Below are 27543 nucleotides of genomic sequence, written 5' to 3' on the forward strand. Positions count from 1 at the left end.
TTTTTATCGGAACAGCATTTCCATTTCCAGACACAGAAATTGCTACAATTCAAAATATGCCTGGACTGTGATTTAATTAATGAGGTAAACATATCCTCAAAATAACGCACCAAAAAAGCTGATTTAAAAACACATTCAACATGTGAATTATGCAACAAGAGAAACAAGAGAAAAATCATTCAATAATATTTCGGAATCACTTTTACTGCAGCTACAATTACATTTTGTCTGAGGGAAACAGTTATTTAGACATGTTCATTTTGTGCACGGATTATATGAAATGTCCTCCAATTCTGGAATGAGCCAGCTTTTGTGACATTTTGTAAAACACTGCATCAAATGAATGTCACCTTAGATCAGCTGATGCAGGTATACCTAATAATACGGCCCGCTTGTGGTCTTTGTTCCTTGTTGCTGTGTATTTATTCACTACTGTATCTTACCTGTGCTGCCCCTTTAAGGAGAGACACTTTAATCTAGGCGTGTTTCCTGCTGCCATTGACTCAAACAGTGAATCTGGCATCCTGCGGGTGGAGGAGCAGCACACCAAAGCAGCTATTTCCCCATCGGTCCAGCTGAAGTATTTAATCTTAGATTTTTACTTTATTTTATTTGAAGATATCAAGCGTTTACTGGTGATTGAGGCGCATTTATTTTTTGTTTTGTTCTTATTCAATCAATGGGAAGCTGCTTGCCCGATCAAGCGTTGACGAGTCAGCCGGGTCAAGGTTCGCTCCTCCACGGGTGGATTTATTATTTGTGGAGAGGCGGGGGGAAACATCTGCAGCGAGCGCCCGTGGATGATTGTCTAATTTCTTCCAGCAAGGGCGTGAAGGAGCCGAGGTTGTTCTTCGCGTCGTCGTGGGAATGAGTTGCCGCAGAAAAAGACCGCAAAGTGGAAATCAACACTGCTGATGACAATGTGAGTGCAAAATGTCTCTCTGTGTGTCACGTTGAGTAACATCTGCATTTTATTTTTATTTTTAATATATAGCTAAAGTGCAATCGTCATGTCGGCGGTGATGATAAGCAGGAAGGTGCGGAAATGGGAGAAGCTGCCGGGCAAGAACACTTTCTGTTGCGATGGACGGGTGATGATGGCCCGGCAGAAGGGAGTCTTCTACCTGACCCTATTCCTCATCATAGGGACCTGCGCTCTTTTCTTCGGCTTCGAGTGAGTCGGATGTCATTTTTAATTTTCTACAAAATTATAACGAATATTATACAATATTCCAGTCATCGCTGAATTGAGAGGAATTCAAAGTTTAATGCTGTAAGAAACCTTTTTTTTTTTTTTTTTTACACATTTTAATTTAATCCAGGCATCTAATTAACCACTTTAGTGACTACTTTTTGGATTTTCTCCGACAAAACTCTACAACACCCAAGCAATTACATTTGGCTTCCTACACAAACAAGCAATTATAGGCTTCATTTAGATAAGCAAATGTTTCCTATATTACACCCAAAATAGACCATTATTTCATTAACAAATTCCTTCAGCTCTCCACACAAGTACACACATAGTCTACTGACACTTGGTTCTAAAATTTAGCATTTTACCTGCCTTGTGATGAAAGTTAGTAAATGCCCCCCCCCCCCCCCCCCCCCCCCATCATCTGCTTGGAAAACATTCTGGGTCGAAACTCATAAATGTTAAATCTGTCCAAGATTGTTTGAATAGGTCACTGAAAGATTATCCTGAGGCAGTATTCTGTGATGTGGGGTGTGTCAACAGTATTTTTCCCCTCACTGAACTGCTTGGCCAACAATTGTCCATGAGTGATTGAAACTGTTCAAAAATGATTGGAATCTATCTCTTAAACAATATCCTGAGCAGTTCATCCTATGCTGTGAGATGTGTTAAGATTGACGCTGAACAGCTACCAGCAAGGTTTTGTTTGATATTGATGCAAAGTACTACATCCAAAATCTAATATGTGCATTGTTGTGTTAAATGGGCACACCCAGATCAATATCAGCACTGTATTTTATTTTCTGTATTATATTTTTGAGCAAAGGCTCAATTCTTGGATATATCTGAATGATCATCTTGATTAATTACATTATGGTTTGGGTTGTTTTAAGATTTTTTTTTCCTTGACGATCTGCTCAAACTGTTGAGGGTGACCATAGTTGGTGATGAACCTGTTCAATAGTTGAAATACCCATAACAAAAAAAAATATTCTGAGCAATTATCCAGTGGAATCGGGTGTGTTTAGTGTGATTTTATTATTATTTTGTTAGTCCCCGTTCTGCTTGGAGAACAGTTTGAGCAGTTAAACTGATTGCAAATCTTGGTTGTTTTTGTCATACTCACCCTAGGTTGGATTTATTTGCTCATTGCAGTTATGTTCCATTTTTTTTAATGTAGAATATTTCTCGGGGTTCTTTTTTCTTGTCAGCAAAAGATAAGTGATGAGCTAGTAGTGAATTTGCTGTGCATGTCCACCAAATTCAGTCTCTCTGAAGGTTTATGCCTGACCACTCACTTTGTGTTAAATATTTAATCACTTCCCAGTGAGACAGAAAGTCTGGCTTTTATTTGAATGTTTTATCTTCATTCCAAGACAGTGTAATGATATTTCTCAAGCATAGCAGAATGCAAACTCTGCCATGTTGTCTTTAAAAAGATGAAGCAATTGCGTTATTAGATTCCCCCAAGAATGAGACAAAATATGTATCCAAGTTGTTTAAACCAGAGACTTGTCAAATTGTTTTTTGAAAACAAGACTAATGCTCCAACTGCACAAACAAATCATTACCTTGTCAGGAGGTTTTGGAAAACAATAGCAGTGTCTCATATGGCTTCTTAAATTCCACAAACATCAGTTCAGATGGTGTCTGTAACTCAGACGTGATGTTTTTTTTTTTTTTTATTGAATAGAAGATCAAAATCTCAACTGCATTCTTGGATTTCACACATGGCAAATTGTTTCAGATACAGTATGTGGACCCAAAACCTATGAAGTGTTGTAAATGTAATGCAAATATAGCTAATTGGTTCAAATGCAGTAGAAGGAAGCTAAACGGTGTTAGCATTGATTATAAAAATGAGAAAAATTGTCGATTCGATTTGTAAATTCAACAAAGGTGGTCAATGGGGTCATAATCCGCTCATAGACTTGAGCCCCCTCAGGCAGGAAAGTCACAGCTGGACTCTTCTGTACCACAAAAATGGCCTACCGAGTCTTTAATGAATGTATGCTTTCTGTAGAGGCCCCATGCCTTTTATTTTTTATTGTGGACATCTGGATTTGTTGTGTGCAAAGAAGCAAGATGGTAAGGATGATGTTGCTTGCTCAGACTGGGCAAGGCTCTGCAAAGACTGATAGCTGCAGAGTTGTTTGCGTGCTGCGTTCATGTGCCCAGTACAATTATCTTTGATGGAAGCATAGAGACTTGGGTGGGTGTAATTTTACAAAGTCATCAGTTTACTGTGTGCACAGACATTGGTGTGAAAACACCTCAAGGCAACTTACAGTGGTGCTTCGAGGATTTGTTAGTTCCACACACTCAAATCCTAAATCGTCTTTCCCATATGAAATGAGTGAAAATGCGATTAAGCTGTTCCTCCCTAAAAAAAACAACACACCTTCTTGTGAAGTGTTATTTTGATGAAGAATAAATAGAGTGGTTCAAGTTATGGATGGATTACTCGCACTCTGCAACATCCATCCTTCTGTCCGTCCGTCATCCAATTAAATAGAACAAAAAGCATTTTTTTGTGAGACTTTGCATCAATTCAAAGGCAATTGTGCTGTTCCTGCCTGCCTTGGCCCCCTTGTGGCAGTTTTATATATACCGTACAAGGATATTTGTGCAGTATCAATGTGTCAACTCCCCCTGAACTCCTTGCAGAGGATAAACAATATATGACTAATTTTTTTTTTTTTTTGAAGAAGAAGAATTGTTCACTATATGCTCATTGTGAAGTGAGTTGAGTTCATTTCTGTTCTTTGGTAGTGATATCTCAAGTTTACGCTCGCACATTAAAGCAAAAATATCAGCCAAATTATGCGTCATAGTTGTTTTTCTTGACCAATGCAAGTGTCATAGAGTTCATAGATGTCTTGCAATTCAAAATGACCATATCGAGCCAGGAGCCCAACTGGGTCAAGGACAGTAGAACAGAGCAGACAGTGTCCTCCTGACTGGCTTTGATCCAACTGCAGGCGAGCCGACATCTATCGGCAGCTGAGACCTGTTTGTAGGGAACCTCCTTTTAGTTCATGTTAAATTGTGGAAACAAAAGGCTGGTTACGCAAGCTGATTTGAGCTATTTGCAACGGATAAACACACAAAGAAGCATCCGGGTTGTTTGCTTTCTGGGATGAATCGATTTCTTTGCAGACCTTGTGAGCTTAAACTGTTACTTTTCTATCCTCTGGCATCATGTTGATCCTTCTTTTTGGAAGATTAGTGATGTTGTGTTCCAAGCAACTGGGATAGTCTCAAATTTCTGATCTCCGATTTAGGAAAATGCAGTTCGTACTTGCAAAAATGGATTGACCTTATAATTGCCATTCAAATGACACCGCTGGACTTTGCTGAAAACACCTACTTTTATTTACACTCGCGCCTTTTCGTGAAAATTCAGCACAAAGTATGGCCGGAACAGACTAATGGCATATCCATTCATTTCAATGGGGAAAGGCAAGACAAGAATTTCTACCATGTTCATGGAACGATTAAAAGTCGTAATTCAAGGCACCACTGTATGTGCTCTCAGGTCTTTCAAGCAATTCCCAAACTTCTCTGGCAAAAACTAGACAAGTCAAGTTGAGCCCCTACTAATAAATTTCAAGCAATTTGAATCAAGTAATTGAAAAACTTGTGTTAAGCAAGTCATGAATCAGGTCACATAATCTTGCTCAGTATTCACACATTAATCACGGCACTTTTCTAACTGCACTTCATTTTTTTTATCTCGAAGAACAAATGCGTTTGCTTTGGCAGCTGACGCGTTGTGACGTGAGCCTTTAATGTCCTTCATCAGCATGTGTGTGTTGTGCGTGCGTGCGTGCAAATCATATTGATGATCACATACAGCTCATGGCAGAAGGATCAAGCAACGGGTGCACGAGGACGGTGTCATATGTCTGTCCGCCCCAGCACGTTAGAGCATATGTGAGGGTACATGTCACTGGGCGGAAGCTCTCGCTGTGTCCGGCTGTCCACTCAGGGCGTGTTGCATGAGGAAGAGTGAAGAAGAAGAGGAGGAGGAGGAAGAGGAGGAGGGTGCATTCATAGCTGAGCCCGCAAAGAGGCTGCAGATCTTGTAACAGACACCAAAGCTTCCCTCAGCATCCAGCCCCACCCTGTCTCCCGGTCGACCAATAGGAAAGTGGCGGTTGGGCTCGGCTAATTTAGCAATACTGTAACTTGATTTATCCCCCCCCATCAGAGTCCATGCTCCATTTATCTGACACACATCTTTCAGGCTTTGTCAGTGGTTTCCTTTGGAGGTTTCATTTGTATTTTTAGTCAGGATTGCCAGATTTTTCAGTCAACTCGAATTGCTCGATTGATTTTTTATTTATTTTTTATTTTTTTATTATTATGTTTTTAATGGATGCAGTCAAATTGAGCACATCTTTCCTCATTGAAAAGAACATTCTTTTTTTTCCATTTTTGGTTATATTAGCTGATCATTATTCTTATGATGTAACCACTCTAATCCTATATTTAATGCTAGTAAAATGCCAATGACCCTCCCTTGCAACGTATTATCACTTTCGTATGGTATTTCAATGTTGCATAACCAGCAAGACGGATTTAAACTGGGAGAACAGATTGCATCATCTCTATCTACAGACTACCCACTTTCATATACCGTGGATTAGGTTTTTGAAGGGCACCTTCGTACGAAGATAATTACTTGATGGATGAACTTTCAAGTATTGTTTTGTTCATCGCTTGTGCTATTTTAACACTTGAGCTCACAAGAAGCATGACTAGAAATCTAATGAAAACAGTATTATCATTTTATAAGCCTGACCGCTTTTATGGCGGTATTTCCGCAGTCTTTGAATAGTTCCAAAGAGCCATGAATACGGATGGCACCACTAAAATAGAAGCGATGCATGCTGCAAGACAATGCTCTGTTTTGAGGCGGTGCACCTCTACGCTAGGGATGGGCACAGTAATCGATTGATAAAGTTCTGATTAATTGGGGGCATTGACTCTGAAATCAATGTCTTGAATCATTTGAGGCAATTCAGTGGTCCCCAACTGCTGGTTAAAAAAAAAAAAAAGAGGCAATTAAATACTAGCTAGGATCAATCAAGGAACTGTAGTTGACTGTCAATTTTAATTCTATATTTTTGTTTCTATAAAGCAGTGAAACAGTGTCTGTTTGCAGTTGTGTTTCTGTGGAACTTATTCTCAAGCATTTCCTGAAAACTCTCACAAGATGCCACCAAAGCCCCAACTAATAGGAAAGTGGTGTCAAGGAAGTATTGTATTTTAAAGTGAGATTTTGGTATATCAGGAAGAAGTTAAATTTAACCTGACGTTAGAGTCTGGTGCATGTTTTTGCTCAGCTGAGTGACTATTAGTGTTCAAGCTAATAAACAAACGATTATCGCTTCATAATTGGTATTTGTACAGGTTTTAAGGTGACATTCAAATGAATGAGCAAACATTGAGAAGTTTTAATTGCTGTTGTCTACTCTCATCCCACGATCATGAAAATGATGGTTGAGTTCTTTGCCCCCCCCCCCCCTTCATTCTTTTTCTAGCCTCTACCCCTAGAAACAAAAAAGTCCGTAAGAGTTTCCAGATGTTTACGTGACACTGTTGTCTCTAGCAAACTGGGCATGTTCCATCAAAGCCCTTTGCATGCAATGGTGAAGTAATAATGAAGGTTGATGAGCCACTGACAATATGATTTAAACCTTGGTTCAGTGAGTGGTCATAATTTCTTCTTTTGTGGGTTTATATTTTGTTTGCAGGGCAAACGGTGTGATCAAAGTCCTTTGTAGACACACCCTAAAACACAAACAAACAAAGGAAAGAACATAGATGTGTCCATTATGGCTTTAATGGCTGTAATATAAACAGTTGATTGCAGAATTTTCAGCTGAGTGGTGTCCATTACCTAACAGTAAAGTATTATGTCATATGAACCATACGCAATGTTAGATAGCTAGACACGTGGACAAAAACCCCTCTACTATGCTTTCTGTCAGGGTTTATAAACTATCTTGATCGTATGATTATGTTGGAATGTAGACTAGAATTATTAACTTTGTTAGAACGGGCTCTCCACCTGCAAGTGCTTAAAGGGCATACTGTCTCCCGTGTGGTTCTTGCAAAATAAGTTAGAGTCAGAACATCTCTAACACTTTCAAATAAGCAGTATTAGCTTCACATTAACACCAAGTATTAAGTAGCAAGCCAAAGCAATAAAACACCCAAAGATTTTAATTTGACAAAATAAGAAACTTGAGTGCCTTTGTTCGAATCATTGGTTATCCGGCACAATTGCAGCGTGCGGTTGGGCAGGGGCTTCCGGCAGGTGTGGCTGCTCTAGCGCGGCTCATTGTTATATTCCGGCGAGTAGACATTAGAATGGTGCTAGACAAAAGTAGCATCCATTTTTCCAGGCCTTAGAAGTGGTATTTCATTGACAGTTGAGTGGGGTGTGGTCTTAGCGTATTCAGCGGATACTCCTACAGCATTTGAGACCAGAGCCTCGTGTTATAGGCCTGCATTTTTTTTTTTTAATATTCAATTTAGGCAGGATTTTTAAGAGTACTCATCTCTGCGGTGTGTCAAATTTGAAGACATATTTATTTTCACTTGACAGTGACTAATAATGATAAAATGACAGGCACATTTGTGATGTGAATTTCATTGTGAAGCTTAACTTGTCTTCGACCTTATATGTCAAAATGACTCATCTATAGTCATTTTTAGTATTGATCTGCCACTAAAGACATAGAATATGCTCCGAGCACGTACTTTAATAAATTGATGGTATGTATCTGGCTTCGCGCAGGAGGCACAAACAAAGCCTTAGTAAGCTGAGTGAGGAAGACGCTTCACTGGTGATCCGATCAATAAGCCTTGCAGATGAAATCATTCCCCCTCGGGTATCGAGCGAGTGATTAAGTTCACTTTTCTTCCTTTCCCTCAGTGAGTGATGATGACCTCGCAGTGTCACTGTCTGTAGCATCATCAGCTTGCTCCTCCGCTGCCCGGGAAGCGCTTGCGTCCGTCCACGCAGGAAAAGCTGGCCTGATTGGAATCGATGATAGCGTGTGACTCGAATGGCCACCAGTCAACCACTGGCTTTACGCTTCATCAATGGGCTGCTCTGATAAATGGTCCATGGGCCATCTAGATGCTCGGTTCATTGGAAATGACTTGCATTTTGTTTGAACTCTGCTTCTTGTTTCCTATTATGACAAAATAGAGACAGATCAGACCTGTTCTGCAGGTGTGTGTACTGTATACGAGACTTACTTGTTAGTCAGCACAAACAGGTGGCATTTTTTTGCTTGTGTTTTGCTGACTTAAGAGGGACATTGCTGTGTTCCTTTTAAAGTGCCGTTGATTAACCCCAATAAAGCTACTGGGCTTTTCCTCACCCATAAAATGTTTTGCGCTAATACAGATTGCCTTTTGCAAATGTTCACTTTATCGAAGACCCTAGCTCCAGTTGAAGACAAATTAATTGGAACATAAAACTGGAACACTGGCATCAAGACTTCTTATGTCCACAGAAGAGAGACTTTATAATTTTTTTATTACCCCTCCCACATGCTCTAAACACACTGTTCCTGTATTTAAACGCACGCACGCATACACACATGCACACGCAATTGCAAGCATAAAATGCTCACTGTGCTTGTGTTTTACTGTTCTCCCAGTGAAGGGCTAATTTTTATCAAATTATCTTAACAAAAATTTAATCCTGAGTTTCTATTTGACCAGCAATATGTTCGTATGGTTCTAGCTTGCAATGGCTGAACAAACTACACTGAACCATAAATAGAGTATTAGAAACACTTTTAATTATGGCACAGTGTAATAAACATGGTTACAAATATTTACACAACCAGATATGATATGATAGCATTATTACACACAAACGCACCGTTTAATTAATCTCATGATCTTGGTCAAGAGTGGAAAATGATGGTACAGGAAAGTACTATGGTTTTATGGTTTGTCATAAAAACGGTAACTGTAACATGAGAAAATTTGACTTGACTTTATTAATTCATGCTTGCAGTGGAGCCAAAAAGGCCCCACTGGAAAAAACAGCAGAACTTTACAATAACAACAATAAAAAATTTAAATATTAAATATTTAAAAAAGCAAGACACATTTTTCAAAACAGCGGGCATAGAAAAAGTTCTGGGCATGGGCATGGAAAAAGTGTCAGCTCTGGTGGCCATGCTGTTTTGCTTGTTTAAAATAATGTCTAAATAATGTCATTATACAGCCTGACTGCAGTATACAAGGTGGTTAAAATGTTTTTAAGAACATGAGAAATAGCAGTCAGTAAAAAGGTTGAGTGTTTACATCGACTATTTTTAATAGGGATACAAATACGATAAATGAATAAAGCATTTATTTTAAGTATGATAGTATACAGTGAAACAAGGAAATCAATATTGATAAGAAAAAAACACAGCTTATTTTATACATAACTGCATCTAACAAAAATGCTGAGCACATTTCACAGAATTTCTGTACGATAACTTTCAAGTTTTTTCAAGTCTCACATTGATGCTGTTGGTAGCAGAGCATCTTTTTGTGCTCCATATATATTTTTCAAATTTGTTTTTAAACTCACTAGTTTAGCCAGATATTCACTTGTGTGATCGTTAAATTTTCTAATGTTTAGCTCCTTGATGATTCTGCACAAAGCAACTTGTGCAGGATGTGGCACAATAGCTTGAAATATAATAATAATTTGATAAATGATTCCAGCTACTTGGAAGGTAGCCGCAGTTCTTTGCATAGTAGCTGCTACCACAAGTGCAGATCTTTGTGTAACAAGACTGGAGAAACGTAGAAGTACTGATTCAACTCCACTTGCTATCAAAACAATTTGTTACCAGTAATTGTACTTGCCACCACTTCGAAGATCAACCTTCTCTATTTTGTTTTATATTTATGTTTTTGTGATGCTGTCATGTTAGTGAACTTGTTTTCAAAGTCTTTCAGCTCCAAATACATTTGCATTACGTCATCATTATTCATATGAGACATATTCTTTTCATAATTTAAGAGTTCCCTGGTGTTTTAATTAACCTGTTTGTGCAATCATTACATTTCTCAAAGGATCCCCGTCTCATGCTTACCAAAAGTTAACACTAATTTGACATAATAGCAATTTTGTCACATGAGGATTTCTACGCATGATGTTATGTGACTACAAAGATTATTTTAGGTTTTGAGTATTATTGTTTGTGTGGTTACAGTCCAGGCATTCGTGATATGTACTGTGCACTCTTAAGGCTATTAGTAAAAAAATAAAATAGAAAAGGGGGCATTCACAATATTAGCAGTATCTGCTGTTAATGTTGACGTTCCAAACTGAAAACTATTACTACGTCCAAACCGCTTTTCTTGGCAATCCTGTGAATCACTAAACTAGTATTGAGTTGTATAACCACAGTTTTCTTCACCTCTGTAAGGAATGGAGTCAAACAATTTGTGGCACCTTTCCTCTGTATATCATGAATGGCTTGGTCTTGTTGGATTTGAGAGAATCTACAGAATCTTCTGTTAATTTGTTCTCTATGTATCAAGAAAAAAAATAGATTTTGAAAACCTAGGTTCATCTCTTTAGTCATTCTATCTACTATCATTTGGAATACTACTGTATATTAGCCCCATCACATTATGGAAACGTTTCCAATGGCTTGCTCATAGATTTTTTCAAAACTAAGCAGATGAAGGAATAATACTTGGTTGTTTACTTTCACACTTGGTGTGTGTGGGCAGGTACTTCGGCGACACCTCTATTTCTACAGAAATTTTTAATCCTCCATAATAAGGGCCCTTTTCACCTTTTGTCTTTCCTTTCTATTTACAGCAGTTACACAATTAAGAGCGTTAAAACAGGTGACCAGCATCCTGGAACGTTTTGTGTTTATTAATAGAGGTTCCGATGCCTGTTGAATTATGCTAATATGTCTCCAGTCCTCCAGATTGTGAGGGCAGTGTGGCATGATGTTATTTAGTAGCAGCTCTGACTTTACATTGACAGTTTATGACCCCATGTCCAGAACAGCAGTTGACGATATGCACGATGTTGTGGTGTTCTGCCTTTTTACGGCTCATATTCACGGATGGGAAGAAAAGGTCTAATGTACAACTGCTGCTCTTTCCTCCTGTAGGTGTCCATACCTGGCTGTTCACCTGTCTGCCGCCATCCCAGTCTTCGCCGCTGTGCTTTTCCTCTTTGTTATGGCCATGCTACTGAGGACCAGCTTCAGTGACCCGGGGGTTCTTCCTCGCGCTCTGCCAGAGGAGGCCACATTCATCGAAATGGAGATTGGTGAGTTTATCTGGATTTAAAACACTACTATACGTTGGCCGTTTTTGCAATTCATTTTCCATTATTACAGCAACCTGACTACAAAATCAAATCTGAAGTCATTTTTCCCTTTCAAATGAATGGAAATGTCATTAATCCGTTCCAACCATCCCTTCAAAACCAACAAAACATGAAATGGTAATTTTGATGTGGAAAAATATAACACCATACTGTACTTCATAAAAGCATTGAGTAATTACATAGTTAAATATAAATTAACTGTCTTTTCCCATATTGCATCAATTGAATGGCCATTGTGTTGCTCTTTCTGATGTGCACACCTTGGCCCCCTGCGGGCAATAGAAGACGGACAGATGGATAACTTACTATATTGACTTATCATCCTTTGAATAAAATAGACATGATAATTCTTTTCTGGACTCAATAAATTGTTATTTACATATGTTTACATGCGTCAAGATTCAGTCCCACTGAATGCATACAAAATAACATACGGCATGAACATTTTTGAAGCAGATAGTTAGCATTCTCAAAGTCCGTTTCCTGACGGACTTTTACCATTAAGTGTGCAATTAAAGCTGGCTTTTCCTAACAATATGAAGATGCACTATCACAGGAGGCATTAGTGTTTTTAGCAGCTTCATAGTGAAAGAGACACAGCCAAGAAATGCTGCACCCATGATAGGAAGTACAAATTGGCTAAAAAATGCAAATATCCTTAACAGTCAATCCGGCCTTGTATACAGTCGCATGTGTAAACGGACATTCCGTTGGCGATAAGACATTTCTTTGTACTCTGCCACTACTGATATGTTTTTTTTTCTCCAAATTTATCTAAGATATTTTAATCATTGTTCTACATTTCCAGAAAATGTTTAATATTTTTGAAAACTAAAAGATGGATAGTTATTTTGCTCTAATATAATTTTTAATGGGATTAAAAACAACATCAACAATACTATCATTTATCGTAATAGTTTCAGGGAAAATATATCTTAAAAAATGGGTTGTTGCAACAGGCCTAGTAACATAACCAAATGCTCGACAAATAACTCTAAGCCCCATGTCTCCCAGCAATTCTATTGCCCACTCCCTCGACTGCTTTTTATGATCAAGGAAGTAAACTACAGCGCCGTATTTCTGCAGCAGTCCTTATTAGTTTCCCCCACCCTTGCATGTGAGGTAGCTCAGCCTTTGTCTGTGTAAAAGATTCACAGCGTCGTCCTTCAACAGCCATCTCGCTTCACAAAAGCGGCCGTGGATGGAGACTCGTGATAGGGGATGTCTGTTCAAAGCAAGGTTGAGCCACTTTGCTCCTCTGAGAGGGGGCAGCTGCCAACTGATGCTCCCCTCTCTCATCAGCACAGTGACTCATTCAACTCTTTGCACGGCAAGAAAAAAACAGTTTAATTCTTCTCACAATGAGCTCCTGTTTGGCCATTTTAAGAAATTGAGTCAAACATGAAGTGAGTGTCAATTTATTTTTGTAAAGTTTCCTTTTTCTGTATTTTGGTTTGGTTTTTACTAATTTCTACTGTCGAAATAACATGCGGTATTCAATCATGTAAACTAGAAAAAAAAATGGCTCCCATTATTCTTTGGACATTTGCCCCGAATTTAAAATAAAGTGATTTCATTTAGAGAAACTGAAGGGATTATGGTAAATATTTTGTTTGCTCTCCCTTATCGTTTGTCATATACAGGTAGTATGTCAAAGAATGCACTGAAATGTGCCTCGGATCAAGGACAGTGGATTACGAATATGGGAAAAAAAGAAAAGATTAAGGTGGAATAATTAATAGCAGGAATGTGTACCCATTTGTATGAAACCTAAATAGATTATATTTAATGTCTGCATGTATCAGTCCTGTTTTGAATAGGATCATTAAGATGGTTAAATCTCCGTTATTCAAACAATGAGAAGAGGGTTCTTCAGTCATCACACCCTTTTTAGTCATATAGTACTCCGTCTAATGGGAACATACTCAAATCATTACAATTTGACTTTGGAAAGACCCTGGAATTCAGAAATGCCAAGATGCAAGCAGCCACATCATCAGAACTGCAGGTAAATCTGCAGACTTGCTGCTTTGTCAGTGTGATAGCACTTGGACTCCAGGGTGATGACTAATATGGAGTATTGGAGTAGCATCCTCTTGGAATATGTGAGGCCACTCGCAGACTGAGCTGTGCTGCCTCGAGGGAGTGGCGGACTTCCTGTGACTGAATCGCTTAATGTATTCTCAACTGGTTTGTCCTCACTGCTACTGTATTCTCCTACACTACACCACTGTAACATACTCAAGATGGATAATTGCCTGAGCTTTGGGAGTGGAGAATGCCCGTTATGAATAGATAGGGCAAAAACACACAGAATGTCCACAATGTCACTTTTCAAAGTATGCTACAAGCACACAATTTTTGCCGGTTATACCTTGAAAAAGGGACTTTACTGATTACCGTATTTTCCGGACTATAAGCCGCACCTAAAAACCTAAAATCTTCTCAAAAGACGACAGTGCGCCTTATAGTCTGGTGTGCCTTATATATGGACCAAATTCCTAAATTTAACTGGCCCGAGGCATTGTGTCATGAAATCAATCAGAAGTGGCCCGCTGAAGACTATGAATCATGAATCAAAAAGACTATGGATCATTATTTTGTGATTATAAAGTAATCTGAAGTTGAAATAAAAAAGATAAAATGCAGAATGATTTGATTTGGATTAAAAATCTGACATGATGCATTAATGGTGCGCCTTAGAGTCCGGTGCGCCTTATATCAGGACCAAGTTTTAAAATGGGCCGTTCATTGAAGGCGCGCCTTGTAGTTCGGAAAATACGGTACTTGATTTAATTACTTCCTTGAGCAAGACACTGAACCCTAATTTTCTCCCAGTAGGGCCTGGCAGCCTCCCACTGGTAGGTTAATTTTGTTGTACACCAGTTGTACAATGACAATAGAGGCATTCTTCTTTTTCTTCTTCTTCTTTATGCAAGTAACAGATGAAAAGTTACTTTCTCAATTGGGTTCTGACAACACTACTTTACATAAAAACGCCAACCGTTTTATTCCAATTCTTAATAGAAGGCAATGTTCCCTCTAATTTCCCATGCTGCTGAGCATTCACACAAACTCCCTGAGCATTCCTAGGACCACGGTAGGCCACATTAGACATGCACATGATGGCCAAACCCAGTATCACACTTGTCCAAAGCTTGACATCATAATAAGTTGCGCCATGTTGGGAAAATAAATCAAAACAGAAACTAGCAAAAGCATCATGCTAGTAATTACTGCAACAAGGGCGTTTCTGGCATCACCAGTTATAAGCACCACCAATTAAATATATAGAATACAAACAAACATATAAGAGCAAAGCTTATTAGTGTGATGTTTTTTGAGGGAGTAGGACGAATTGATGGCATTTCAATTCATTTTGATGGGGAAAATGGATTTGATATACTCTACAACTAAAATGAGTGACATGCTTCACAGAACAAATGAATCTTGCAAGTCAAGGTACCACTGTAGTTCAAATTCCAAATGCAAGTGGAACATCAGTATCAATTGTAGATATTTTTGTTCCCCAGAGGCTGCAAACGGCAACGTCCCCAGTGGGCAGCGACCGCCTCCTCGAATCCGCAACGTTGAGATCAACAATCAAATCGTCAAGCTCAAGTACTGCTACACGTGCAAGATCTTCAGGCCGCCGCGAGCGTCTCACTGCAGCATCTGCGACAACTGCGTTGGTAAGCGTCAGCTGAGCCGCTTCATTGAAGTGGATTATTTTTACTTTTGAAGAGTTTGATGCTTTTGATTAACGTGGCAAGACGAAAGTAGCCAGCGGTGATTTCGATGTTCTTTTTGCTTTCTCGGTAGTGACTTCAAATGACAGATTTATAAAAAGATTTACAAAAACTCAAACAGGCTCTAACTTTGATGCAAATACTCCAAAATTGTGCTTCAGTTCATTTCTTGAATCATGAGTGCCTTTTGTAAACACGCAAACACAGATTGCTTTTGTATCCAAGCCTAACCAATCTCAATTTTCATACCCTATCAATTTTATTGTGCATTCAGTGTTGTTCGTATGAGACAAATTCTATTTCCTGCTCTATATTCTTAGCAAATTAACTCAGTCATCTTCAGAAATCTGTTTACAAAGTGTCTATTTGCAATATTTAAATCTTGAGGAAACATTTGCCAACATACAACTCAAGTCAACTTATTCTAAAGAGGAAGGCCAATCAGTTTATTGTCAAATTTAAGTGATGCATACAATTATTGACCTTTTTAGGAAATAGGGAAAATAGAATTGCTATGTTCCAGGGTCAAACTTTCACCATCATAAAACTGCAGGCAGAATAAAGAGGTAATAGCGGCCGCAAATGACCCACAGACCTTAATGTGGACATTTCAGATTTAATTCATGTATACATTTTGGCCCAGCCACGAAATAAAATGGGAATTGATAATAAGTTGGAACCAGAATTGAAAAGAGGGACAACAAATTTAAACAATGGTTGAGAAGACTCTACCGTCATTGACAAAAAGTTACTAAACTCACCTTAAGTGACATCACTTGTTATCAAAATGAAGTCGTTTATTTTTATTTTTATTTTCTCTCACGTTAATGACAGTAATGTTAAACATTGAATTTGCCTGCACAGTTAATAGGGAAGGCTAAAAGAAACATTTGACGCATCTATGTCATTCGCCTGCCTTGTTCTACATACTTACTTTCTGCACTGGGTGGCAAGCCACGAGAAAAGAAAACGTCATCACACACAATTCAGTAATAGCTGACGCCAAGCTCAGTTTATCCCCTGGTTCAAATAAGGACCTAATCAAAAACCCCTCTATGAATTTTACTTTTTATTAACTTCACTATGAATTTCTCACAGAGAATTTTCTACCAATAACAAACCCCTGAGATTAAATTCCAATTTTATGAATGCCTGTGCTGCGGGTGTTCAAAATAAAACAAAAAAGCAAGATGTGCTGACGTTATTGCAGGACGGCATTTCAAAATTGCCATCTGTGACTTAAAGACGTAGATCTTGACAATTTGTACACTCTCCTCTCAAAGCTCCACTTCCTACTTAAAGTCCAAATTACCTTCATAATTACCTTTCCACATGTCTAACGCCATAAATTGGCCTAATCTATGAGTCAAAATGTCAACATTAATAATAAGCGTAATAATCAGAATACTAAGTGTTATCTTCATTATCATTATTCTCTCTCTGCATACAGTCAAGCCCTTCGTGGAGTTTTATTTTAGTCAGCCTCATAGCTTTGATGCAATAAAAGCCTTCTTGGCAGAGGAATCAAAGGCCATCATGCTCTGCTCGAAAGTCATCATGGGTGTCAACACTCTCTGAAACCCGAGCGTCTGTAAATGAAGCTTATCTCCAACAAGCTGCAGTGACTGGTACCTTCTCCTCGCTACACTAACCTTGTCTCATACCTCGGGTGCACTATTTGACTTTGTGTTTGCCATCAATTGTTTTGAGAGTCTAGCAGGAATGTTTGGGCAATGACCAATGCAGGTTTTATGATTTGGACCCAGACAAAAGACTTGAAATCAAACAAAGATACGATTGAAATGTAGACTTTCTGTAAAAAGGACTTTTTGAGGTTTGAGCCATCGCTTGGAAAATTTTATTTGCTTGATTTGTGAGCAACTATTTGACATGCAAGCACTGTAAGGTGGCAGCAAAATCAAATGAGGCGCTTCAAATGAATTTGTACTGTATTAAAATGTCATTTATTATACGGTAAATGTTGGTCTTAGAGGTTAGGTTTTTGCAGAAGAAAACAAGGGAACCGTAAAATAATATGAAAGAGCTCATTTTTTGACTTGCAATCTTATATAGGTGTGACGTAACGTAATTCAGTAGTCACATTATAACAATAGTGTGAATAAACTTGACTTATCACTTCAACTTTTGTGTTTCCTGAAACAATGTTATGAAAACATGATGACTACACTTCCAATCATTGAATTTATGGACGCATTATAAATATATGAACAAAATATACAGAGCTCCCCATAAATTGACTTTGCAATTCAAAAATTGGATTCTACCGTATATTTAAATTCAAGTAATTGTTCAGCCCTAATTTCAATGAGAAAAAGTAGTACTCTGTAATATTGTACTTTATAAAAGCATACAGTGCATTTTCATCTCTAGTCCATTTCGCCTTGTATCTCTCTTCCTAATCATACAAGAGTAGTGGAAAAAGGAAATGAACGCTAAACATAGCCCGCCGGTTTACAGAAAGCTCTGCACAAGCACAAGGCCATCTTTGAAGGAGCGGCTGATTTGGATGTACGGTATTTTTAAACATTGTGTCCTTTGATTGCCCCAAAACTGGCTGATGCTCATTTCACATTTTCACCGATGTTTTGATCTGTGTCCCTTCAGACCGTTTTGATCACCACTGTCCGTGGGTGGGCAACTGCGTGGGCAAGAGGAACTACCGCTACTTCTACTTGTTCACGCTCTCTCTCTCGCTGCTCACCATTTACATCTTCACCTTTGACATCGTCCATGTAGTCATGCGTGAGTATCCCACTGCAAAGGAGGAGGAGGAGGAGGCGGCATATCAAAGTAGAAAGGAATGTGACAAGACTAGATGGGCAAGGTTTACCGACAAACACGTGCTATGACCTAAATAAGATCGAGCAAGGCAGGGCTCGGGGCATAGCATGATGTGCATGTGACAGATTTTCACACACCCCACGGCGATGATACATGAGGACGTATTTGTAGTAGTTTGAGTCGACCTAAGAAAATCAGCACTCTTTAGTGCATACCAAGTTTCACTTCTGTGTGTTGCTCTCTTCACAGGTTCAGTGGACGATGGCTTTTTGAGTGCTTTGAAGGAAACCCCCGGAACATATCCTTTTGTCACTATTGCGGAGAAAAAAGACATGACATGAGGCCATTTTTTTTATATTCTTTTTTAAACTGTGTCTATACAATACAGTGGTGACTTGAGATGAGTGACTCAATGTAAGATTTTTTTTCCAATTTGAATGGATCTTTTTTTTTTCTGCTTAGATTTGCGACACCAGACGTGAAATATAAGTGCTATAAGATGGCAATGAAGATTCTTCAGCAAAAATGATGCTTCAAGCTATTTGTTAGCACTCTTAATTGAAGAGCTAAACATATAAAGAAAATGACACATAAAATACTTGTAATAATAAATACTATATTTTCATTTAATGCCATACCATCTGGATATGTCCAGATTAATAGCTATTTGTCAGTTGGAGCCTCTGCAAGCTTGTTCCCAATTATCTTGGCTATGACCCCGCCTAGATGTGCCTTTTTGTTGACCGTTGCTACTTTTATTCATGTTACGCAACTATCGGCCATTTTGTTGTCCCTGGCTGTGCATGATGTTTGAGCAGGCGCAAATCATTTGTTTGCATTTCCTTGATTCAAAGTCGTCACGGTGCTGGAGGTGCTGGTGTGTTTCTTCACGCTGTGGTCAGTGGTCGGCCTTACCGGCTTCCACACTTACCTGATCTCGCTAAACCAGACCACCAATGAGGATGTAAGTCTCAAAAACTCATTACACAACTCAACTGTTGCTCTGTTGCTCTTCACCAGTCCATTCCAGTCAAACCACCTTTGACGACACATTGACAGTGTGAGAATGTACTTTACACCTTTATTTACATTTCACAGAACGCATGCAATTTTGCACCCTGTTTGCCTTACATACTGTGGTTAGGGATTACCTCAAATAGTTCATCCTGCTAATAAACTCCATGTCTGTGAGTTACGGTATGCATGATCCAACTATGACAAAACAGGCCTCTGTTTCCAGCTGACTATTTTCTTTTTTCTGGATTTACCCATTAATTGCCTAATCCTTAAACTACATTATTAACTTTATCCTGGAACCAAAAACCTGCTTTTAATAATTTTCCCAAAAATGTATCCCATACCAAAAAATGCAATCACTGTATACAAATTAATTTTTTTTCTTTATCTCTTCAAATTTTAACTATCATCTTATTGTTCAGTTAATACCTATTTGTTTGACCTTATTGGAAGTTTTTGGGCTATATCATAAATCTTCTGTGTGTGTGTGTGTGTGATCTTTCAGTGTTTCTACATTTAAAATGAAATTTATGAAGTAGCCTCACATGCCTGGAAGGATAAGAACTGATAAGGCATAAAATGCAGCTTGTTACCATGACGACGGCACTGCCTCTCTCAGAAGAGGACAAAGGGTTGGCAAAGTGTAGCTTGTTCAACATCAATCAATCATACAGAATAAAAAAAGAAGTGTAGAAATAAGAACTTACATCTAAAGTGAGCATGGTTAATACTTTGAAACAAATTGTTTAGATTTGAATCTTCTGTCTTCCACTATCTTTGTGACCTTTAATGAAGCAATAATGTGCACTTTAATAGTTCATTTTGTAAGCCCCTTTAATTTGTCCCACCCTGTGCACTTCATTCGCACAGAGACCATGAATGTCTTCATGAGAGAGATTGCCAGTGCCGCAGCTGAGTCATGTGACAAATTGGCTGCAAAGCACTTTGAAAGCTAAAAACAGCCCGAAACGGCGACCAGACACGACCTGGCAATAGAAACATCAGCAGGAGAAGCATCTTCTCCTCTTGTTGAAGTACAACCGAGCTGACGAGACAAATAAACGCACACCCATCTGACTAACGACACTTAGAAGAAGCCTGTGAGAAGAAAATGTGATTTATTGATCGATAGAGTTGGGCTGGGACGAATGATCAATACAGCTAAGTGTGTCTTATCTGCTGTTATACATTATTGATAGACTGCAGTTAAATATGCAACAAATATTTTTCTATATGGTGGTCAAAACATCATGGATCCTTGAGGTGCTGATCTTCCACTCAAGAATGGTAACTGTGTAGTACATTCTTATTTGAGGGTTGTATGCAGCATTATTTTTTCAAAGTGATTTATTTTACATTGGTAAAATTTCTTTATAGTTAGAAAATAACTTGTGTGAATGAAGGTCGATACACCCGTGTTAAATTGTCAGGTTTTGCTCTTATAAAAAAACAAGACAAGATTAATCATTCTGAAACTTTTTTTCTACATTTAATGAGACCTTTAAACTAAAATGCTAATTTTATTTGCTCACTTTTATTTCAATTTAACCAATCCCATTCAAATGAATGTTAAACGAGAGTCTGCCTTTGATTGCTCTCAAATTAAGTTCAGTTGTTCTAGAAAGACAGTCTTTTTTTAAATTTCTAGCTTTTTTGTGTTAATACTGACTGCTACTTCTCGACCTTGACTAATGCCCTGCTCCAAAAAAGTTGGAAGTTGGATTAGTCCCACTCCGAAACACATTTTGACCTCTAGCAAAACGTACAGTACCTTCATAAAAGAATATTTAAGAATCTAATCTTGTCAATGATGCGTTACCATTCACGATCTGTGTCTCCATGATGGTCGCTATTGTCAAGTAATGACAGATTGAAGCCGCTCGTTAAAGTCAGGGTAAATATTTTCTCTCTTAGACTTTGCTCCAAGTTTTGATGGTGCTCTTGTGCACTGTTCCTGGAATGTAACATAATGCCCCATTTCCAGCTGAGAAAAAAAGCTCTGAAGCATAAAGCTACCACCATCATGCTTCACTATTTAGTTTTTTTTTTTGCCCATCTGGTAATAGTATATAAAGTTGCATATTGTATTTACAGTAAATAAAATGGTTTTATTGTCAGCACAAATCGCTAATTACCGTTGACACTTGACACACAAAGCATTGGTGGATGTTGCGGATTCTTGAATTGAATCTACATTAATTCAACTTTGTGTGAATACAATTCAAGCAAAAGCAATATTGCATTTGTGGGCTGCATCGATGTTGGGCGAGGCTGAAAAGCAAGAGAGTGCACTCATACTTTTTATCCTTTGGGCTTTAATGTTTAATTCATACTTCCACCCTACACTGTAATGGCTGGCCTCATTTTTTCACTATTTAATGAGAAATGAAGCTGCGTAATTTGCACCTACGGTGTGCATGTGGTGTTGCTCCAAGATTTGTAACAATGGCTGTCAGCCCAGCTGTTTCCTTTTCCAATTTCCATAGCTGAAATTAGCCCAAGAATAGATTCATTGATACCTGCAGGGTAAGGGATGAAAAAGTAATCACTCTGGTAGGGGGGGATGGGTGTGAGTGTGTGTGTGTGTGTGTGTGTGTGTGTGTGTGTGTGTGTGTGTGTCTTCACTGATAGATAGGAGTGACAGATGAAACAAAAGTAAAAAAAGAGCGAGTTTAAAAACAGATACATATGCATAAATCCTTGACTTTTACTATTGGGTAAATAATATTTTGCCCCTCTCATACTGTGTAGCTTCAAAGCAACCAAAATACAGTGGTGGCTTGTAGTCCAAGATACGAGCTGATATTTGGCTGATTTATTTATTTGTGTTGCTTTGAGTTGTGACATAGCAAATCACTTCACAACAATCAGCAGTTTGGCAGATAGCGAATTTCCAAGATTTTTGTTGCCATGTTGTTGAATTTTACTGTCAAATGTACATACGAATGGTTGCACGTTTACAACCACTTGGGTTTGCCTTCTTATGACAGTCTATTTAGCCGAATGATAACAAAACGCTCTGAAAAGGTTTACAAATAACCTCTGTATTCCGATTTTAATCCCTGAATGAATGAGGAACACATAGATGGACAATATAATTACAATCGCAGCTCTATAATCTAGACTATTACTGCAGTTTACCAAGTCAGTTGAAAAAACTCTACTGCTACCTTTACACTGCAGCTCAATTCTGATTTTATTTCTTGCCGCGCTTGAATTATTTTTTGACTGTACAAAGGAGACCGGTGACGCAGTGATGTTGATAACCATTTTGGCTCTTCAATATAATGCTGCATTTTCTTGGTCAGATTTGGACTAGTCCAATTACAATGTTGCATTTTTATGATCGGATTATGTCGAATCTCAGTCTCTCGTAATTTTACAGCGTCAATACTGAGGGAAGATAAATAAGCAGGCAGACCACATGGCTTGCCTTCTTTTTTAGGGCACCTAATTAGGGCCACCTCGCGATTAGAACAATTTAGAAAAGAGATTTCCAGCTATAGCTGGGTGCAAGGGATGGCCTACTCAACGACTTGACATCAGATGCGTTCCCATCATGGCACCGCGCTTTAAAATAAATCAGTGTCATTATTTTGGCAACTACAAGACTAGACACAAAAATGGGAGAATCTAACATCATATGTCTCCCTTTCTTTAGCAAGGCATCAATATAGGAGCTACGGAGGTACACTTTAAACAACACTTAGTACGAGAAGTTGATGTCTACTTCGTCAATTTACCAATCTCCAAATTCTCTTAGACAAGGCTATGGATGACTATCAGCCAAATACTACAAGATGGCACCAACAAATTTTCAATTTGATGTGCCTTGGGTCTGAGCACAACAGCAAATGTCAAACCAAAATATGTGGTGGTTCACTCTACACCATTTTGGACGACTACTTTTTATTAAGTATAAGATAAACTTAGAGGAACACCACTATTTGTGGGATATTGCAGTATTACTGCCAGATGTGTAATTGAAACGATACAACTGTCTGGAAAAAGTTATGATTGAATCACTGTTTATCCATTCATCTATTTTCCAAACCACTTATCCTTACTATGCTCGACTGAGTACTGTAAAAAAAATATTTTGTAAAAATAAAGTAAAGCAGCGCCATCTAATGAACACTGTAACGTTATCGCTGGATAAATGCTCAATAAGATTTTATTATACCTGTACATGTTGGAAAATTGCGTCACATGACTCCATATCAAATTTGAGATACTTTGAATAAAAAGAAAATTAAAATACAATCTGATAGGACACTGCAGCATTACCACTTTGATCCACTTCAAAAATATCAATGAAATCTAAACAATTCATTCTTAAGGGATGTTTGGGGGATCACAATCTGGTCACAATTCTGTATAAAATATTAGAAAGAAAAATAACGCATACAAACCGTGTACATCTCAATCAATTGTATAGGTGTCTATACGTACGTATCGTTATGACTTCTCCTGAGTTTGTACTGTAAAATAATTGCGAGAATAGTGTTTACTAATCCACAAAAAAGACAAAAGCCTTCCGTAGTACTGGACAACATCGTCTCAAATTTCCAAATGAATTAGTGAATTGGGGTGTGCTTTGTTTTGCAAATGTAGCATTAAATCATTGACGAAATCCTTTTTAGTAGGTCAAAGCCCGGCCTCTGGGAACAACATCTAAAAATAGAGCTCTGCTTTTGAATAAGGTATAAGCTCGGGGAAAAATGTTTTCAAACTGGCAGCTGTGCGCCACTCTGTGTTTTATCGAGGAGTCACAGATCGCCAGTAAATTTTCTAGGTTGATTGATAGACTTTGTGTTCACAGTCACCACTCGTGTGTTTACTCATTTATCAATAAGCTGCAATGATATTAGTCTTTCCCATGTAGATTTCACAGAGAACAAAGAATACTATGCATGTGAGTTATATGATATTGTTCGTGTTGCTCCATTATTTACGTTCAAATATCCATTCCTTAAAGGGTTCCAAAACTATAAATGAACACATGACACTTTTTTTTTTCCCCAGTACACCAGTACAGTGTCACCCAGTGGGGCCATAAACAATAAGTCGCAATACAGAGTGGAGGAACTAATGGACAATTGTTATTTTGTTACTATGTTCTGACAGATTAAAGGATCCTGGTCGGGGAAGAATCGTGTGCAGAACCCCTACAGTCATAAGAACATCTTTAAAAACTGCTGCGAGGTGCTGTGTGGGCCCACGTACCCAAGGTATCGCCGAGACAATACATGCTGCCTCACACGTCATCTTCATGTTATGCCATATTTGTTTTATTCCTGTGGCCATGCCAGTGATATTCAGACTTAAATGAGTGACTCATAAGGACTGACTCTCTTGACATTTATTTGATGGCTCAACATGTGTCTTGATCTTTAAAAAAATAAATAAAAATAAAATAGAAGTATTGGGACTTCCCATCCACCATAGAGCATAGTTGTCCAAGTAATGTTTAATTTACTGCCACAATCTAATATTACAATATAATGCATTTTGGAAGAATATTCACAATGATATAATATCCCGCTAGTTCTACTTTTACAGGAATAAAACCAGTATTTTGAGAATTTCTTCTGTTTTGGTATAACTGCAACTTCAGTCGTTATCTCATTCGTATTTTTCTCTCTCTCAAAAGTACTCAATTTTCTCTGTTATTATTTTTGTTTTGTTGAAAAATCTATAGTATTGTAGGTGTACATTTGTTGCTCCACCAGTTGTGTTCAAATATCCTCTGCTGCAACTATTGATGCTTATTGTCATTATGTCAACAGCTTTTTGTTCATTTGTTTACAGTAAATCGAAAACTACGTTTAGCACGACTATATTTTGAATGAAGACATTTTTTTTTTTATGCGTTTATCTATTCTACACTGGCGTGCAGGTCTGACTAGTAATTAGGCATGTAGCATCAGTCTCGGTTCTACACCCAGTCTCCGTCTACTGACTGAATGCTCTGTGATGCTCTTTAGCGTCTTGGACAGGAGGGGCTTGACGCACGAAGATTCACTCGTTTCTGCATCGCCTGCTGCACCATCCTCCTCCTCCTCTTTATCCTTTTCCAACAACAGCAAGCCAGTGCCGCCAACCACTGTGAGCATAACACACGCACACGGTTACCCTCCCCCACTCACACATCTCCCCGAGTAACCTGCCTGAATAGCGAATACAACATAAAACAGATTCAGATAGACAGAGAGAGGGAAGAAAAACCTACAATGTGTGGCCATCCCTTTTCCAACCGTATTGATGTGACCTGCTAATGCATTTTGGAGCATGAGAATTTGCAGCCATTTTGTGCCTTTTGTCATTCCCAAGCTTCTTTTTGTAAATGAACAATGCAATTCTGTTTGGAATAGCTGTTTGCTCCCTTGTCATGCGAGAATGAAGCCTCCTGTGAGAATTTAGTAGCTGTTCGTGCAAAATGTTCAATGAATTGAAATTTTGCGTGTTTCCCGCTTTTAACTCGAATTTAATACTTTTTGAAAAATAAGTTGTGAAATCAGTCAAAATTTTTATCGGGCGTAACAAAAACTGTATTAAATTGTAAAATCGTTTGTGATTTAAAAGATGTGAGGGTCTACCACCAAGCAGTATATGCTGACACATACAGTTGTGCTCATAAATTTACATACCCATATCCCTGCTCCCCCCAAAAAACCAAATTATGCAAAAAGTTAGGGGGAAAAAAAAAAAAGACTGTATATATTGAGAAACCTTGCATTATTAATGATGGTAGCACAGCACGTCCCATGAGTGAAGGAGATTGTGTTTGCTGTCATGTATTGTTTTTGCAGATCTGATCAATGATGTCATTGATCGTGCTGCAAATTATGACATGATGACCAAGTTTGTGTGCGTGCGCGTGTATCAGAGTTTATTGTACTGTGTGCAAAACCCGTTAATTCGTCTAAACTTTAGATGTATAGGAGGAGCTGATTTTAGTTCGAGTTATGAAAAGTCTTTGCTGCATGCGGTTGAGCAACTACACTTGACATTTATTTTTAATGTTAATGTTGTATCTATGATGACTTTGCTTCCAGAAAACTACGGCGCCGCTCATTCCAAACGAGCACACGCCTGACGAAGCCAAGCCGAGCATCGACGTCTCGGCGGAGCAGCGCTGCTCCCCCGAAGATGATCTTCCCCCTTCTTCCTTCATCCCACCTTTGGCTTCCCCTGAGACTGACGCCGAGGCCTCCGTCCCCAAGGACAAGAACCATTAACTGCGTTCCTTTGAGTCCTGACCGACCAGGAACTCTCATAATACCCCAAACCCGCTGGTGACTCAGTTCCTCTCCTTCCCCACGTGAGTGACGCATCTGATCTAATGGAAGGTCAGCGTCTTCCCGTCTCCTGAACATTTGGCTTGGCAAGTCTCACCGAGGGAGGAAAAAAACAAACGTGTGCATGACATGATGAGCTCCACTCGGATGACTTTTTTTTCCAAAACTTGTATTGACTTTAAATGTGGGCGGCCGATATAGTCCAAGCAAGTGGCCGGCCGGCACCGACATTGTTGCTTCTCTCCGTGTGTAAATTGTCATTCATTCCCTTTTTCTGTTGTGCATATGTTACATGCTCTATGCAAAGGCAAGGCTGGACAAGCGGTGTTTGTGTGTAGCTGACATTGTATTAACTCTGTACAGGCAAGTTAAACATCTACCTTGTATTCTGTGATCTGCTGCATTCAGTACTGTTACTATAGCAATGGAAACGCCTGGAAACGCTTCCCTCTTTCCCTTCTTTTAATACATAATTGTTCAAGGCGTGTATATAATTCTGTGACACTCGAAATATCTTTATCGGGAGGAATCCCACCATTTGTGTGTGTGACTGCGTGTGTATGCGGGCGTGTGTGGCTTTTGATGTTCTTAGATCCTGGTAGCAATCGTGCCTTATAATGGACGCAACGGACGTCCGTCAACAAAGACACCCCTAGTTAAATATAAAATGCCAACATTCAAACGTTAGATGGCATACATACGCTACTCTCAAAAAGTTAGGGATATGGCGGTTCTTTGAGATTTGGATGTTTTTGGGTTTTATTGTTTTGCAAACAAACTTGAGACGAGCGCTGTATGGTCACTTCAACTCAATTAACAATAACCGGCAGTGTGAACAATTAATCAAAAACTGTTTCATCCCACTGCCAATTTATTGTCAAACTAAACATCAAACTAAGAGAATAACACATTAAGACAACCAAACAGTGTCGCTTTAAGTACGGCCCTCTAGCTTAATACTAACATATAATTAAAATGCCATTGACATGATTGTCGCCGTTTTAGACACCTCAAAGCCGCTGACCGCCATTTGAACACAAATGGTGGAGTAACAATAGTAGACAAATAATACAACAATATTCACAGGCT

At 38.6% G+C, this 27543-nt stretch overlaps 1 protein-coding gene across 4 annotated transcripts; it reads left to right on the forward strand.

Moving 5' to 3' along the window:
• Window positions 1-460: 460 nt before the first annotated feature.
• On the forward strand, window positions 461-26895 carry zdhhc9 (zDHHC palmitoyltransferase 9). 4 transcript variants are annotated; one of them, XM_085905457.1, is made up of 12 exons: window positions 471-580; window positions 688-728; window positions 823-922; window positions 995-1174; window positions 11365-11525; window positions 15119-15277; window positions 17960-18097; window positions 18386-18432; window positions 18996-19100; window positions 24281-24384; window positions 25141-25261; window positions 26212-26895. In XM_085905457.1, exons 4-12 carry the CDS (start codon window positions 1011-1013, stop codon window positions 26392-26394), a joined length of 1182 nt encoding a protein of 393 aa, XP_085761583.1. In that variant the 5' UTR covers window positions 471-580; window positions 688-728; window positions 823-922; window positions 995-1010; the 3' UTR covers window positions 26395-26895. The 4 variants fall into 4 exon arrangements, with proteins under 4 accessions (XP_085761585.1, XP_085761583.1, XP_085761582.1 ...); XM_085905459.1 differs by lacking the exon at window positions 688-728 and having other exon boundaries at window positions 461-580; XM_085905456.1 differs by having other exon boundaries at window positions 476-728.
• Window positions 26896-27543: the final 648 nt, after the last annotated feature.

Source organism: Syngnathus leptorhynchus, chromosome 2 (genome assembly GCF_054491065.1).
Source record: "Syngnathus leptorhynchus isolate UIUO chromosome 2, UIUO_Slep, whole genome shotgun sequence".
In the NCBI taxonomy this organism is placed as follows: Eukaryota; Metazoa; Chordata; class Actinopteri; order Syngnathiformes; family Syngnathidae; genus Syngnathus; species Syngnathus leptorhynchus.

Excerpts from the sequence above, each read along its gene's own strand:
- zdhhc9 (XM_085905459.1), top strand. The coding sequence starts at position 1,011 with ATGTCGGCGGTGATGATAAGCAGGAAGGTGCGGAAATGGGAGAAGCTG. Across the intron at positions 18,433-18,995 it reads CTTTGAAGGAAACCCCCGGA|ACGGTGCTGGAGGTGCTGGT; the intron begins ACATATCCTTTT and ends TTCAAAGTCGTC. Across the intron at positions 19,101-24,280 it reads ACCAGACCACCAATGAGGAT|ATTAAAGGATCCTGGTCGGG; the intron begins GTAAGTCTCAAA and ends ATGTTCTGACAG.